This window comes from Xiphophorus couchianus, chromosome 20, assembly GCF_001444195.1.
Source record: "Xiphophorus couchianus chromosome 20, X_couchianus-1.0, whole genome shotgun sequence".
Taxonomy (NCBI): Eukaryota; Metazoa; Chordata; class Actinopteri; order Cyprinodontiformes; family Poeciliidae; genus Xiphophorus; species Xiphophorus couchianus.
In genome coordinates this window covers 23,775,519-23,788,512 of record NC_040247.1, presented here as the reverse complement: position 1 = coordinate 23,788,512, position 12,994 = coordinate 23,775,519, and the positions used below count along the sequence as shown (strand labels likewise).

General features: G+C 42.3%; 1 protein-coding gene across 2 annotated transcripts; it reads left to right on the top strand.

Moving 5' to 3' along the window:
• Positions 1 to 30: 30 nt before the first annotated feature.
• comtb (catechol-O-methyltransferase b) lies at positions 31 to 7,253 on the top strand. 2 transcript variants are annotated; one of them, XM_028002661.1, is made up of 7 exons: positions 31 to 384; positions 1,126 to 1,208; positions 1,347 to 1,518; positions 4,890 to 5,007; positions 5,122 to 5,315; positions 5,400 to 5,531; positions 5,617 to 7,253. In XM_028002661.1, exons 3-7 carry the CDS (start codon positions 1,348 to 1,350, stop codon positions 5,794 to 5,796), a joined length of 795 nt encoding a protein of 264 aa, XP_027858462.1. In that variant the 5' UTR covers positions 31 to 384; positions 1,126 to 1,208; position 1,347; the 3' UTR covers positions 5,797 to 7,253. The 2 variants fall into 2 exon arrangements, with proteins under 2 accessions (XP_027858462.1, XP_027858461.1); XM_028002660.1 differs by lacking the exon at positions 1,126 to 1,208 and having other exon boundaries at positions 34 to 384.
• Positions 7,254 to 12,994: the final 5,741 nt, after the last annotated feature.

The following is a 12,994-nucleotide window of genomic DNA, read 5'->3' as shown; positions in this document are numbered from 1 at the left end:
ACAATAAAAACGTGCAAGAACAACTCTGCTCCGGTTATTAATGGAATCCTTTAATTCAAGCCAAACATCTAGAAGAGGAAAGCGGTTTTCTCCGCTCCAAAGACTCCTCACGTTAAGACTAAAAACAACTAACGCTGTGACGGATGCTTCTTGTTTTTCTGCGGAGCGTGGAGATTTTCGGCAGGCTGCACATTCCCCGCATGCCCACATCTCGCTTGAGCAGAGGAGGACGGGGGAGGAGTTAGCTTCGTGTAAACTCGGGCATATATGTCCGGCTTTCCAAACACATTTTCCCTGGAGCGGCGACGAGGCGAGAAGAGGACGGAGGAACTCCACCTGACCACACGGGGAAAGTCTCTCGTGTTGGATCGCAAGGAAGACGCGGTGAGTGGACTCATGATTACTCTTGAGTTACTTTGTTCCTGTTTTGCTAAAAGGGGACGCGTGGTTCAATCTGGACTCATGCCTTCCGCACTTAGAAATGTGTTCATTTGTAGCAGATTAACTTGTACATTTGCAACCTTTTGCCACAGGAAATGTGGTCAAACAGCCTTGCTGTCTCTATGTGTGTGTTTTATTTTATTTATTTATTTTTTTTTACTGAATCTGTAATTTAAACATTGCATCAAGGTTGATTGTCAAAAAGGAATGATTAGTTTAATAATAATAATAAAAAGGTACCAGTTATGTTCTGCATTTTAGTAGGTTGAGAAGAAAGCCCGAGTAAAAAGGTCACAGTCTCAGTTTTGTGCCTTTGGGTGACACAGCTCTTAACCCCCAGCCAGTTGCCATGCGACTCCAACTCTAAATCAAAAGGGATTACCTCAGCTCCCTCAGCTACAACAGAGCTTTCACAGCTGCATTATTACTCCTTTTTCTCTCCCTCTCTCTCTGCTGCTCTCCTCACTGCTTTTCCAAAGAACGAGTTGTGTTTAAGATTCAAGCTGTGCTCTCTTCTCCTCTCTCGTTTTCTTATTTTCCCTCCCTGCTTCAGCTGTGCACAGGCTGTAGATAAACAGCTCCTAAGTGTGGGAAAGCAGCTGTTTGATTATTGCAGCTTATTTTAGATACTTTCTTCACAGTGATGTATATGTATTTTGTGTGTGTGTGTGTGTGTGTCTTCAGATTGGATGTGGCAGCAGGAGCAGCTCCTGTATTGTACCCTGCACAGTAAACACCCATCTCATTATCTAAACACAAAGGGACAGGTAGGGAGACGGGAGACGCGAGAGCCCCTTGATCTTTCTTCTTGCGGATTTTTTCATTCATCACCGTTTCTTTCAGTATTGCAGCACTGCACGCTGCAACAGCACAATTTTCTTTCTTTTTTCTTGTTTTTCTCGCAGGATGTGGCTGACTCTCCTCTACGGCTGCGCCGGCGGGGCCGCTCTGCTGTACGCGCTCTACAGATGGGTGATCCCGTCCGTCGTGCAGTACCACGCGGGTCTCGCGCTCGTTTGGCACGACACCATCGTGGAGGGATTGCTGAACACCCTGACCCAGACCACGCGTCCTCAGGTGTGCCTTTGCTAGACGCTCGCTGAACACGATAAATGAACAAAACCTACATCGAAGGCGTAAGAGTGTTAGGGAGACCTTGTTTTTTTTTTTACTACTTCATTAAACTCTCCAAATGACCTGGTTTGTTTTTGTCTCAGCAGTGAAACGCAACGCCTTGCAAAAAATATTCACATTCTTTGGAAGTTAAGTGGAAGGAAAGCAGCATCTGAATGAACGTGTTGGCCGTTCTTCTTTGTGAAACGGTTCGGGTTCAGTGAGATTGTTTGGAACAATTTTCAAGTCTTCCACAGATCCTTAAACGGAGTTGGGTTTTAACCGGAAGATGAACTTCTCACCCCGTCTTGGGTGTTTTGCAGCTTCAGAGAGCTTTTCCTTTCAGGACTGCTTTGTGCGTAACTCCATCCATCTTCCTGTCAACACTTACGTTGATGTGTGGTGTTGATTTCCAGCATTTCACTGCTGTTATTTTAAACATTTTTCTCATCTCACCAGAGCATTTTCTTCTAGGTGTTTTTGGTGCGTCTTGCAGGACTTTGTGGCAAATTGTAAATTCCTGTGGCTTCCTTTTAGCAGTGGGACGCTTGCATAGAGGCCATATTTGTAAAGTGGAAAGCTAATATTTGCTGACTGTGCTACTGACCTCAGCAGCTCATCCTGAGTTACCATCTTGGCCATGTCCTAATATATTCTCAGTTGTACCAGTTTCTGTCATACCCAAGTTTCGCAGGATGGCCTGAACAGGGCTAGTTATGAATTAAAGGGGCAGTAGTGTGTAAATGTGACTTTTTTGAGCTTTACATCGCGTTAAAATGCTATTCTCCCATCAAAAACGTACCTGGAGTGTTTCTTTCAGTCTTTCATGCATGTTTGAGAAATCCTTCAATCTCCCGTGGCAGACGTTCGTGTTTGTTGAAACTCTTGGGGGAACTGAGTGTTCCCGAGCTTCTGCTCAACGGAGCGATAATCCTTCCACGACTCGGCTCCTTCAAACTAGCAGCAGCAACTGGCACACAGCTGGTGGAACTGTGCATTTGCTGAGCTCATTGTATGAACTGTTTCTCGGTGCAATGGTCTGACGAACGTTTGCCTTCAGCGCGTCAACATTGCCTCACCAAACGTTTACAGAGTTCCGGAAAGAGCAGGAGCTTCTTAAAGAGACAGAGGTCCAATTTCAAAGCGTCAAACTGCAAAGTCACATTTCTTTGAAGTCATTTAAGTTTTATAACAACTGGATGTAACGACGTTACCTCATCGTGCTATAAATTGATATTTTGTGGCTGGAAAATGCATAATACATCCCCTTTAATGCATTTTACTTTGTAACCTGGCTGTAAATGTCTCCACAACTTGATCTTTGGGACGGCCCCTGGTTTTCAAGATGCTGTTTGCTCACTAACGTTCTTTTAAAAACATCTGGATTGACACTGAGTTTAAATCTCACACAAATGGACTCTAGTTCTTTTGAAGGCAATTGGTTGGACTGAATTTTATTTGGTGGCATCAGAGTGGCTGACCTTCAGTGCTCCCTTCTTCAGATGCACCATGTTCCTGTGGCCTCATAAGTGCCCGGTGCTTTCTGTTGATCTGAAATGTGAATAACTTTTTATGTGAATAACCACAGATCGTCATGGCAACGTGATGCATGTAATTGATGTTGGTCTTTTGGAGGCTGCAAAAAAATATCTCTGCCTCTTCATTCGGGTTCACTCTCTTGTTGAGAGTGAACTTGTGGGAAAAGATACGAGGGAAGCTAAAAACTCTTTCAAACCCCTCGTGTTTGAGATGATCCGTTCCGTTAAGGTGGCTGACCCGCGGCAGGACAGATGCATGCTGGGACTCCCTCCTGTCAGCTAAGAAAACAATTCTTGGGCTCAGCAAAACCGCGGAGATCTGCTGACCTCAGCGGATTCATCGTCTGAGCCTTCTTAAGACTCACAACTTGGCATTAACGGCTTGAAACCTTACTCCCAACGCAGCGAGCCTCAGCGACCCGGGCTCGGACGATGTTTGTGTAAGTGCTGTGAAGCATATTAAAATAAAAGCGCCCCTGCCTCTGAAGATAACATGAAACCCTTCCTGCAAGAACAGAGACGCCTTCCAAAAACGTTTCCAAAGACTCGGTTCCCCGTTCTCGCTCCTCCCGCATCTTTACGCCGTCCACTCACAGCCGCTGAATGTAGATTCTGCTACGTCAGTGCTTCTCAATTCCAGTCCTCAGGCCCCCCTGCTCTGCATGTTTTAGATGTGCCTCTATTCCAGAACAGCTGATTCAAATGATTGCATAACTATCAAGTCCTGCAAAAGCCTGTTAATCACCCATAGATTCAATCCAGGTGGGTAGCAGAAGGGAAACACCTAAAACATGCAGGGCAGGGGGGCGTGAGGACTGGAATTGAGAAACGCTCTGCTACGTTAACGTGTCAGCGTGTCGCCACGAACGGCTCAGGCTTTGTGGGGCATTTCGCAAGTCTGGGGTTGTTGAAATATTTTCTAGTTTGCACACAGGAGAAGTGAATGCAACCGGCTGAAAACGATCGCACAGGCAAACACGGCTCCCTAAAAATTAGAACCTGGAGAAAAGTCGGCATGGATACTTGGAGAAAAGAAAGACGATTTTAATCAAATGTAGAGTAACCAACAACCAGAGCAATTGGTTGTCGTGATGTTTGTTTCTTCTTCAACCTTTAAGTAATTTCCCTGCTGGGATGAATAAAGTACTTCTATTCTATTCTATTCTATTCTATTCTATGTAACCAGAACCCCCCCCCCCCAATGTTTTCATGATTTTACCTTAATTGTAACTGATTATCTTGTAAAAGCTTTTTTACTTTCCTGTCGGAGATCTTTGATCTCGAGGAAGTTTTCTTCCCCCCCCCCGGTTAAATAAAATTTGAAGAAGAAGAATTCAGTAATAAATAAAATTTGCTCTCGTCTTTTAAAAGCTTACAGTCCCATTTTAATTTCACGCGAGCACAAACTGACGACAACAACTCTAAAACACAGCTGCTTAGTAAAAATCTAACTCCTGCGGAATAGATTTGCAATTATTTTTAAAGTAATATAAGGTTGTTGTTTTTTTTAAAGCGTTCATGCTTCCTAGAAACTGGTATCGAATAGACTAACTGATGTGGCAACCAGTTGCTTGACACGTTGCTCCTGTGCTCAGTTGTCCTCGGAGCCAAAAAGAAATTCAAGAAATTGACTGCAACACTGCAGCTCACTGCGAAACCTTTTCGCCTCCAGAAGGAGAAAAGGTTCATTAAATCTGATGAAAAATAATAAAATAGTTTGTTTTTTACTCACTGGGAGGTGATTGACAGAACTGAAATTGATCCTGGTTTTTTTGTTTGTTTGTTTGCTCCCTGCAGCGAATGTTGGCTGCAGTGCAGAAGAACGCCACTAGAGGGGACCCTCGCAGCGTGGTGAAAGCCATCGATCAGTTCTGCAGACAGAAGGAGTGGGCTATGAATGTGGGAGATGAGAAAGGTGGCGACTTTTTATTTATTTTTATTTTTTTTAAAGGCCATAACTCTGTTCTTTTATGAGGGAAAAAAAACAACTTCCCTTCCGGTACGTTTCGATTCGTCCTTCGACCCCCAGGGTGCATCCTGGACTCCGTGGTGACTGAAGTGAACCCGGCGACGGTGCTGGAGCTGGGAACCTACTGCGGCTACTCCACCGTGCGCATCGCCAGCCTGCTGCCGCCTGACGCCAAGCTCATCACCCTGGAGTTCAACCCACACAACGCCGCCATAGCTCGCCAGGTGATCGCTTGGGCAGGATTGGGAGACAAGGTAAAACTACGAGAACAGGGGGAAAATGGGAACAAAAAAAAATCCACTTCTGGGTCACGTAGCCGAGTGTTTTCTTCCCTCTAGATCCAGTTAGTGGAAGGGGCATCTGGTGACTGGATCCCCAAAATGAAGGAGAAGTTTGGGATAGAAACGTTTGATTTGGTTTTCTTGGATCACTGGAAAGATCGCTACCTTCCCGACACAAAGCTGATGGAGGTGCGTCTGTTGTAACACACTTCAGCTTGGATTGAACTCTCCCCTGTTCATTCTGCCATGACGCAGTTTTCGTTTTTTAAAACAGGAGTGCGGTCTCCTCAGGAAAGGCAGCATCCTATTGGCAGATAACGTCATCTCCCCAGGAACGCCCGACTACCTGGAGTACATTCGCAACAGCCCCCGGTATAAAAGCCAGTACTTCAGATCTCACCTGGAGTACACCAAAGCGGAAGATGGTTTGGAGAAATCGGTTTTCTTAGGGTAGATCTTCGGCAGAAGAGCCTCAAACGCACATTTCAGAATCATCCAGAGAACAAGAAATCCCGTCTCTTTTTCTAATGTAACGAAGACATCAACTTGAAAATAAAAGTAACATGAAATACAAATGCAACGTTGCGTTCTTTATTATGCTATTGCTCCTGCCGTGACGTTTTCACATATTGTCGTGTCTTAATTGCAGTTTTCATTGTATGTTTGTTGGGATTTTTTTTAACATGACAGAACAATAATTTTTTTCCACGAGCCATTTGGGAACTAAGAAAGATGTTGCCTTAGAAAATAACAAAATGGAGATTTTTTTTTTATGTCAATATGTAAAATACTTCATTAGCAGAGAACTGATAGTTTTCACATGGAGGGGGCAGCATCATGTTGTGCTGGTGGTGGTGGTGGAGGGGTTTGGTTCTTTTTCATCAAATCTGCTTAAAGTTCATTCAGAGCAATTTGATATGAATTCTCTGAATTGCCAAACCTTTCAAAAATTCTATTTGTAAATCATTTTAAAAAGCGTCTATTTATCTTCCTCATTTATCTCTCATGCTGCATGGAGCGTTGGTGTCTCCTGGGCCGGTAGGGCTGCAGCCCAGGGCGCCATGTTTTACTTTTCTTTGGGGGCAAAGGGGCTGATTTTGTAATGTTTTTTTTTTTTCTTTTGCAAACTTTGTACCTTATATAAAACTTATATGCCTGTATGAAGTGTGGTGGTTTTAATATTGTAATTTTAAAAAAAAAATCTATACTCAAATATTCAAAAATTCTGAAGTTAAGCTACATGTGTTTGGGACCAAGCCATCTCACATGGGACGGGTATGTATCGGCCCACCTGTTGATGTACTGCAGTTTGCATGAGGTGAATGCTTTTTCTTTGTTTGTTTGTTTGTTTGGGTAGGGCACCAGAACTGACCTCATCTTGCCAAATCCGGCCCTGGGTCAGTGAAACATGTAGACGTTTCTAATTGTAACTTGTCAAAATGTAAAAAAAACCAAAGAAAAAATCAACTGGGTCTGAACATTTTTGCAAGCCTGAACACTTGATCCTGTAAGTTGTGTTCGTATCTGTCCAGTGCGGCGATCCTTTAGCCGAGCTCCTGATGGACAGATGAGCTGCGAACTGATCTGGGAGCTGCTTTATTTTCAGAGCATCAACTCAAATCAATCGGAAACCTAATCCAGCTACGTTCTGTAGCGCACAAACCTGTTCTGTGCTCTGATATTCTCTGTCTTGGTGTGTGTGTGTGTGTGTGTGTGTGTGTGTGTGTGTGTGTGAGACAGTTTTGCAGCTTGCAGAGTCTTGTTTTCAGTTTATGATACCTTATCAGACATGTCTGTGACGCTAATTGCGACCGTTTTGTTGAATGTTGTCAGATATTTGTTAGAAAATCGGTCAAATACATGTAGGCTTGTTCAAATGATTGATTAAATGAAGTATATAAAATACTTGAACTCAGTATTTCGGTTCATATTTTAGTAAAATTAAACAAATTGTTTCACTAGCTGGTTGGGCTTTCTTTAGACAGGATACCCCCCCCCTCTCTCACACACACACACACACACACACACACACACACACACACAGTAAGGGAAAAGTTGACTCATCAGTTGATGGCATTATTTCCGATCAGTAATCCGAGACATTCCCGAAGCACACTGCTGCCCTCTGCTGAGTAAAACTGGAACTGTCCAAGCCAAGGCTTCTGAAAATGGCATCTGGCTTTTGCGCGGCTGCTATAAAATTCAATGAGGCACTAAGGAGACTTTATAGCCTGTGCCAACTTGAAGTGGAGCCCTCCAGCAGAAACACCAGCGAAGTGATACTTGCATTTCTGTGATGTTTTGATTATTGATTAAAATTTTCTATCCAGTGTGTATTCATATTTTGGACCAGGCTCACTGACTCAGTTTGCTTTAAACTTCATTGTTGCCTCTGATATTTCTCATCTTCCTTTTGAGTTTACCCACCAGTCAAGCCCAGTGATACTGCGGAGATAAAAGCAGGTATTGGCACTTTTGGTAGAGTGGTCCTCCTGCTGGGAAAGGAAATCAGCATCTCCATAAAGCTGGTCAGCAGAGGGCAGCTTGAGGTGCTTCGCATTATCCTGGTAGCTGAATTTGGACCTGATGGGACAAAGCTGACCTACCTCAGCAGATGACATGGCTCCCTAAATACACACTGACCATGGAAACTGTATATTTTACTTAACGAACGTTTAATGGCATGTTTACTATCCAGTAATATGGGAAAACAGGAGCATGTAGTCAAATATCCACGCCCCTTACAACAACTAAAGGATGTCAAGTGTTTAGTTAGATTTTAGAATTTATGTTTAGTTCCTGTTTTGTTAACATGTACTTTTTATCTATTGATTGGATATATTATGAGTTAACTATTAAGTGGTGAATTTGTGAAATCTAGGTTTGTGTTTCTTCCTGATGCATAGAAATGAGGGGGGAAAAAAGTTTGTTCGTTCATCTAGAAGGCATTTACTCTTCCTCTAAATTTTTGGACGTTGATCTCCAAATGAAAAGAAAAAAAAAATTTAACCTAAAAACAAAACTTTGGACAACTGAGCAGTGAACTAAGATGTTTTTCCAACATGATCTCTGTTTCAGGAGCAGATGTGAAAGTTGCAGCTCGGTTCCTGGACATGTCTGTCTTTTGTTGTTTGAAACTCTGACTCCCGCCGCCGTCCTCACCTCCTGAATCTCCGTCTAAACTTTATACGACAACTGGAGTTGTTCCTGTGGCTTTGACACCCTTGTCCAATATAGTCATTCAGAAATAACCACATCCTGTCCTTCCTGTAGAGGGTGTCAGTGACTCTCATCGTCTCCATGATTTTCTAGGCCATACGTCTACAAACATTGTGACACTTATTTATTAAATATCTTGCTCTCTCTTTTCTGGGAAGCTGAATTTTAGGTCATCAATTGCCAGATGAGATTTGAATCCAGATTCATTTAGCTGTGAGACATCAATGCTAACCACTGAACACACTGCATGTTAGTATTTAAAGGGGCAGTATTATGGGTCTCCCAGGCACATTTCATATTTCACAGCACAATCCAGTAACTATGTCACTTTCAGTTGTTATGAAAATGCTGTATGTACCAAACATAACTTAAAATAAATTTGACTTAGTACTTTTACGGCTTGAGATTGGGCCTCTATTAAAAACTCCTGCTCTTCTGAAACTCTGCCTTCAGGAAGTCCACACATCGCTCCTCTATTAACCCTTTAACAGCATTTTTACCAGCGTTTTTTGACAGCGTAGCAGTAAGAAGTAGTTTGTATAATGAGCTCATCAGATACGCAGTTCTCCCAGGTGTTTAAATGATTAGGGCTCCTCAGGGTAATTGGGAATTAAATTTTTGCAATATGATGGCAAAAGTTGTTTCTTAGTGGTGGGCTTGGGAATATTTTGAACCCCAGAAAACACGCTGTGAGGACAAAGTATCCGTCAGCAGTGATTAAATGTCCTAAAAATGTAACACTTTCCTGCACAAATCGCAAATTTGACAAACTAACTGTGTCCAAAAGCATGCAAATGTTTCAATGTCTTTTGTGCACTGAGCAGCAGCTTGGCTGCAGATGAGGATTTCATCAACATACTGAAACGGTGCAGCACCATCGCACAGGGGGAGAGAGTCTAAACTGTTTTTCAGTGCAGCCTTAGAGATTGTAGAAAAAAAAAACCTTTGACATCAGGTAGAGTTTGGGACAAAACAGTATTTGGATGTATACAGTTGGAGCTTGAGTTTGAATTGAATTCACGGCCTGGAAGTCTTGAACAAAACACCACTCGGTTGGCTGAGCTGGACCTCTAAGGAGTGTGCACAAAAAGAAGTTTCACATGTAGCAATAATGCCACAAGCTTTAACAGAATGTCCTGTATTGCTTATTTTTGGAAGGATCACAAATGATTCACAGTCTTATCAGCCCTACGTGTTGATAGCCTTGAGGATCCAGCCAGGACTGTGTTCAAGAGGAACAGTTCAGCAGGAGCTTTAAAGTCTGAGGTTAGTCCTGCAGTTCTATAATATGTAAAACATTATTGTCAGGTCAGAGGTCGAATGGAGTCCAGACAGTCACCGTCACACATAGTTTAACAAAACAAAACAACACCCACGTCCATTGAAGACCAGTTTCATGGCGCTGTAAGGGACACAACATAAGTCTGGGACATTAAACAAAGACAGCTGGGCAGGAGACAGACAGACAGACAAAAAGGGCAGCAGCTGGTGCTGTCCAAAAAACTCACAGTTCAGAGTAAATTCAAAAAGTCGTACTGCCTGATAAGCGTTCAGACCTCAGCCCGTCCCCAGATCAATCCCCGAAGCGTCATTGTCAATACGAAACAGATCTATCTGACCCCAGAGTGACATTTTACGTCGTTGAGGATGAGATCAGATGACATTTGTGGAAGGCTGCCTGAAAATGTTCATCATGCGAACGACTGGAGCAATTCCTGAACCTTTGTGTTTGATTCCAGTTTTATATGGTTATGGTCGCACGAGGTCACAGTTGAACGACGCAGTGTGTTAGCTGCTACAAGTTCCCGATAGGCCACAAATTTATTTACTTGTTTATTTATTTTTACTTGCATAGGCAACATTTAATAAAGTTAATCAAACACTGGGATATATTCCAACTCTCTCAATGTCCAGTCCCTCGTCATTTACTGCTTTTGTCGTTTGAAACACAGTTGAAACAAACATCGCTCAAGTACTCATTTATTATTAACTTGAGATTTTGTGTGATAAACCAACACACACTTGTTACACAATATGAATCTGAAAAGTGTGGCTACTCTGTGTATTCATTTCCTTGTCCACGACGTGATTGTTCTCTATTTTACGATGGTGTCTTACATAATGTTAAAATAAAAATAATCTAAGAAAATGATTTGAGTTGCATTTACTTCATGCCGAACACTGCGACGGCTAACGATGCAGGAGACGAGCAGGGATGCAGGAATGATCAATTGGCCACACCTAATTGATTTCATTTGAGTTAACATGCGCTGAGTCAGCTCTCCTCTTTCCACGTCTTCACCTGCGTCACCCTGCGACTAAAAGCTTCCTATCGCGAGGCGATTCGGTGCACCTGGAAAAATAATTAGCTTGAGATGCGCAGCTTGACCTCTGGAGTCGCCTGATGTGAGTGATGTGTGTGTGTGTGTGTGTGACGGAAGAATGATCTCACCCCTCTCTGCTGACATGCTCAGGCACAGTTTAGATGTAAGGACGCTGGATTCAGGGAATCAGTATAAACAAAGATTCACTGATCTGTAACAAAATCAGCTTCTCCTGACATAAACTGACCCCGTGTTTTTTCTTTCTCTCTGTGTTTCTGTGTGCATGAGTGAGAGCAAACAGTTGTTGCTAGGTAAAGATGGATTATACAGCCGATGCGCTGCGAACCTGTTTGTACACGACCAGATGACTACAGGTAATGACTAACAACTCACTCTACAGAGATGCCACACCTCATTAAAATGAAAACTGGAGTGTCCTTTACCACCGCAGCAGTACTAGTGTTGTGCTCCATTGTTACGGGGTTGATGCTGTTCCTTTGCTGTGCTGTGTGGCTGTTGAGGCCTCTGTGGTTTCAAGGAGGGTGAACAAACACAGCCGTCTCTCCAATCAAGCCGTGGTCTCTGGATCACTGCACTCATTTAAAACCGCTGACACACTGTTTCTATCAGTAAGCAGCCTGAGCTTGGCGTTATTGTTTCCACGAATAACTGAAATTGTCGCAGTTTGACGAGATAGCTAAATGAGAGTGCATACTGTGTAATAACGCCCTTTTATGAAAAGAAAAAGCTGTTCAATAGACTTATTACACTGGTTAACAGCTAAACAATTGTCTGGGATTTCTCAACTGTTTTAGGGTCATTTTGATGTCCTGAATCCAAAAAATCTCATTGGTTTTGCTCAATCAGGTCAACTTTCTGAACTATGGAGCAACATGAGCATCAAAATGCACGACTTGTTCTCACATCTGGATCGGTTTCCTGAGAATCTGGATCAGTGAGTGAAGAGCAGGAGGAGAGACTCCATCAGGACAGAAAAGAGACGGAGAATTTAGCACAATGAAGGCGAAATGCTGAATTTACATGCACTTACCCTTATCAGAGTTTATTATTCAATCTACAGAAATCCAAGTTTGTAACATTTAATTAATATACTCAGTTAGAAATTTTTTTTTTTTCTCCTAAAACTTTTTTTAATGACAAATATTAACGGAAATTAGCTGATTATGTCAAAAATGTCATCAATTTAGTCAGAAGATCGGATTTCTCTAAATCAAATTAGAATAAAAACTTTACCCGATTGACAAAAATGGATGTCATTTTGGATTCAGCAGTGCGACATAGTTCTAATTAGGTAGGAAAAAACATAAGACAACGTCCAAAAGATATTTTCTTTTGTAATCCAGTGTTATTTATCTCATTAATCCGGCTATTAGCATCATTTTTTGTAAAATTAGTATGAAACTTTTAAGATCATGATGTAACACAGAAAGACGTTATTTCGGCTCGCAAAAGTTTCCATCCTCCTGAAACTTGCAACCACCAAGTTTGATGCTTTTTTTTTTATTTAGGATTTTGCATAATTTCATCAAGTGATTTTTAAAAAAGTATGTTGGAACAAGGTGCCCTGATCAGATTTAAACCAAAAATTGAAACAAAAAAGATAATTTTTGCTCCACCGCAAAAGTAACAATAGATGCCAGGAAAGATAAGACCAAAATGTTAGCCTACTTGCTATGTGTGGCATGATATGTGAACAGCATGAGCGCCATGAACAGATTATCTGCATGGAGAAAAATGGTGGCTGGTGACTGTATCCTGCTGTGGAGATGCTGTTCTTCAGGAGGGACCAGGAATCTGATCAGAGGTGATGGGCAAACAAAGTACAAGACAAAGTAACAAAAGAGAAAAACCAGTTGGATTGCTAAAAACATGAGAAGGAGGCAAATATTTACTTTGTAGCAGGACGATGATTCTTTAGACAGAGCTATGATGGCAGGGCTTAAATCAGATCATGTTCCTGAGTAAAAGACCCCCAATAAAAACCTGAAGCCAATTGAGAATCAATGGGGGAAAAACTGTTTATCAGGGTTTTTAAAGCTGCAGTCTGCATGTCAGGAAAGGTCTGGGTTCGAAAGAGCAACATTTTCT

Excerpts from the sequence above, each read along its gene's own strand:
- comtb (XM_028002661.1), top strand. The coding sequence starts at position 1,348 with ATGTGGCTGACTCTCCTCTACGGCTGCGCCGGCGGGGCCGCTCTGCTG. Across the intron at positions 5,008-5,121 it reads GAATGTGGGAGATGAGAAAG|GGTGCATCCTGGACTCCGTG; the intron begins GTGGCGACTTTT and ends TTCGACCCCCAG. Across the intron at positions 5,316-5,399 it reads GGGCAGGATTGGGAGACAAG|ATCCAGTTAGTGGAAGGGGC; the intron begins GTAAAACTACGA and ends TCTTCCCTCTAG.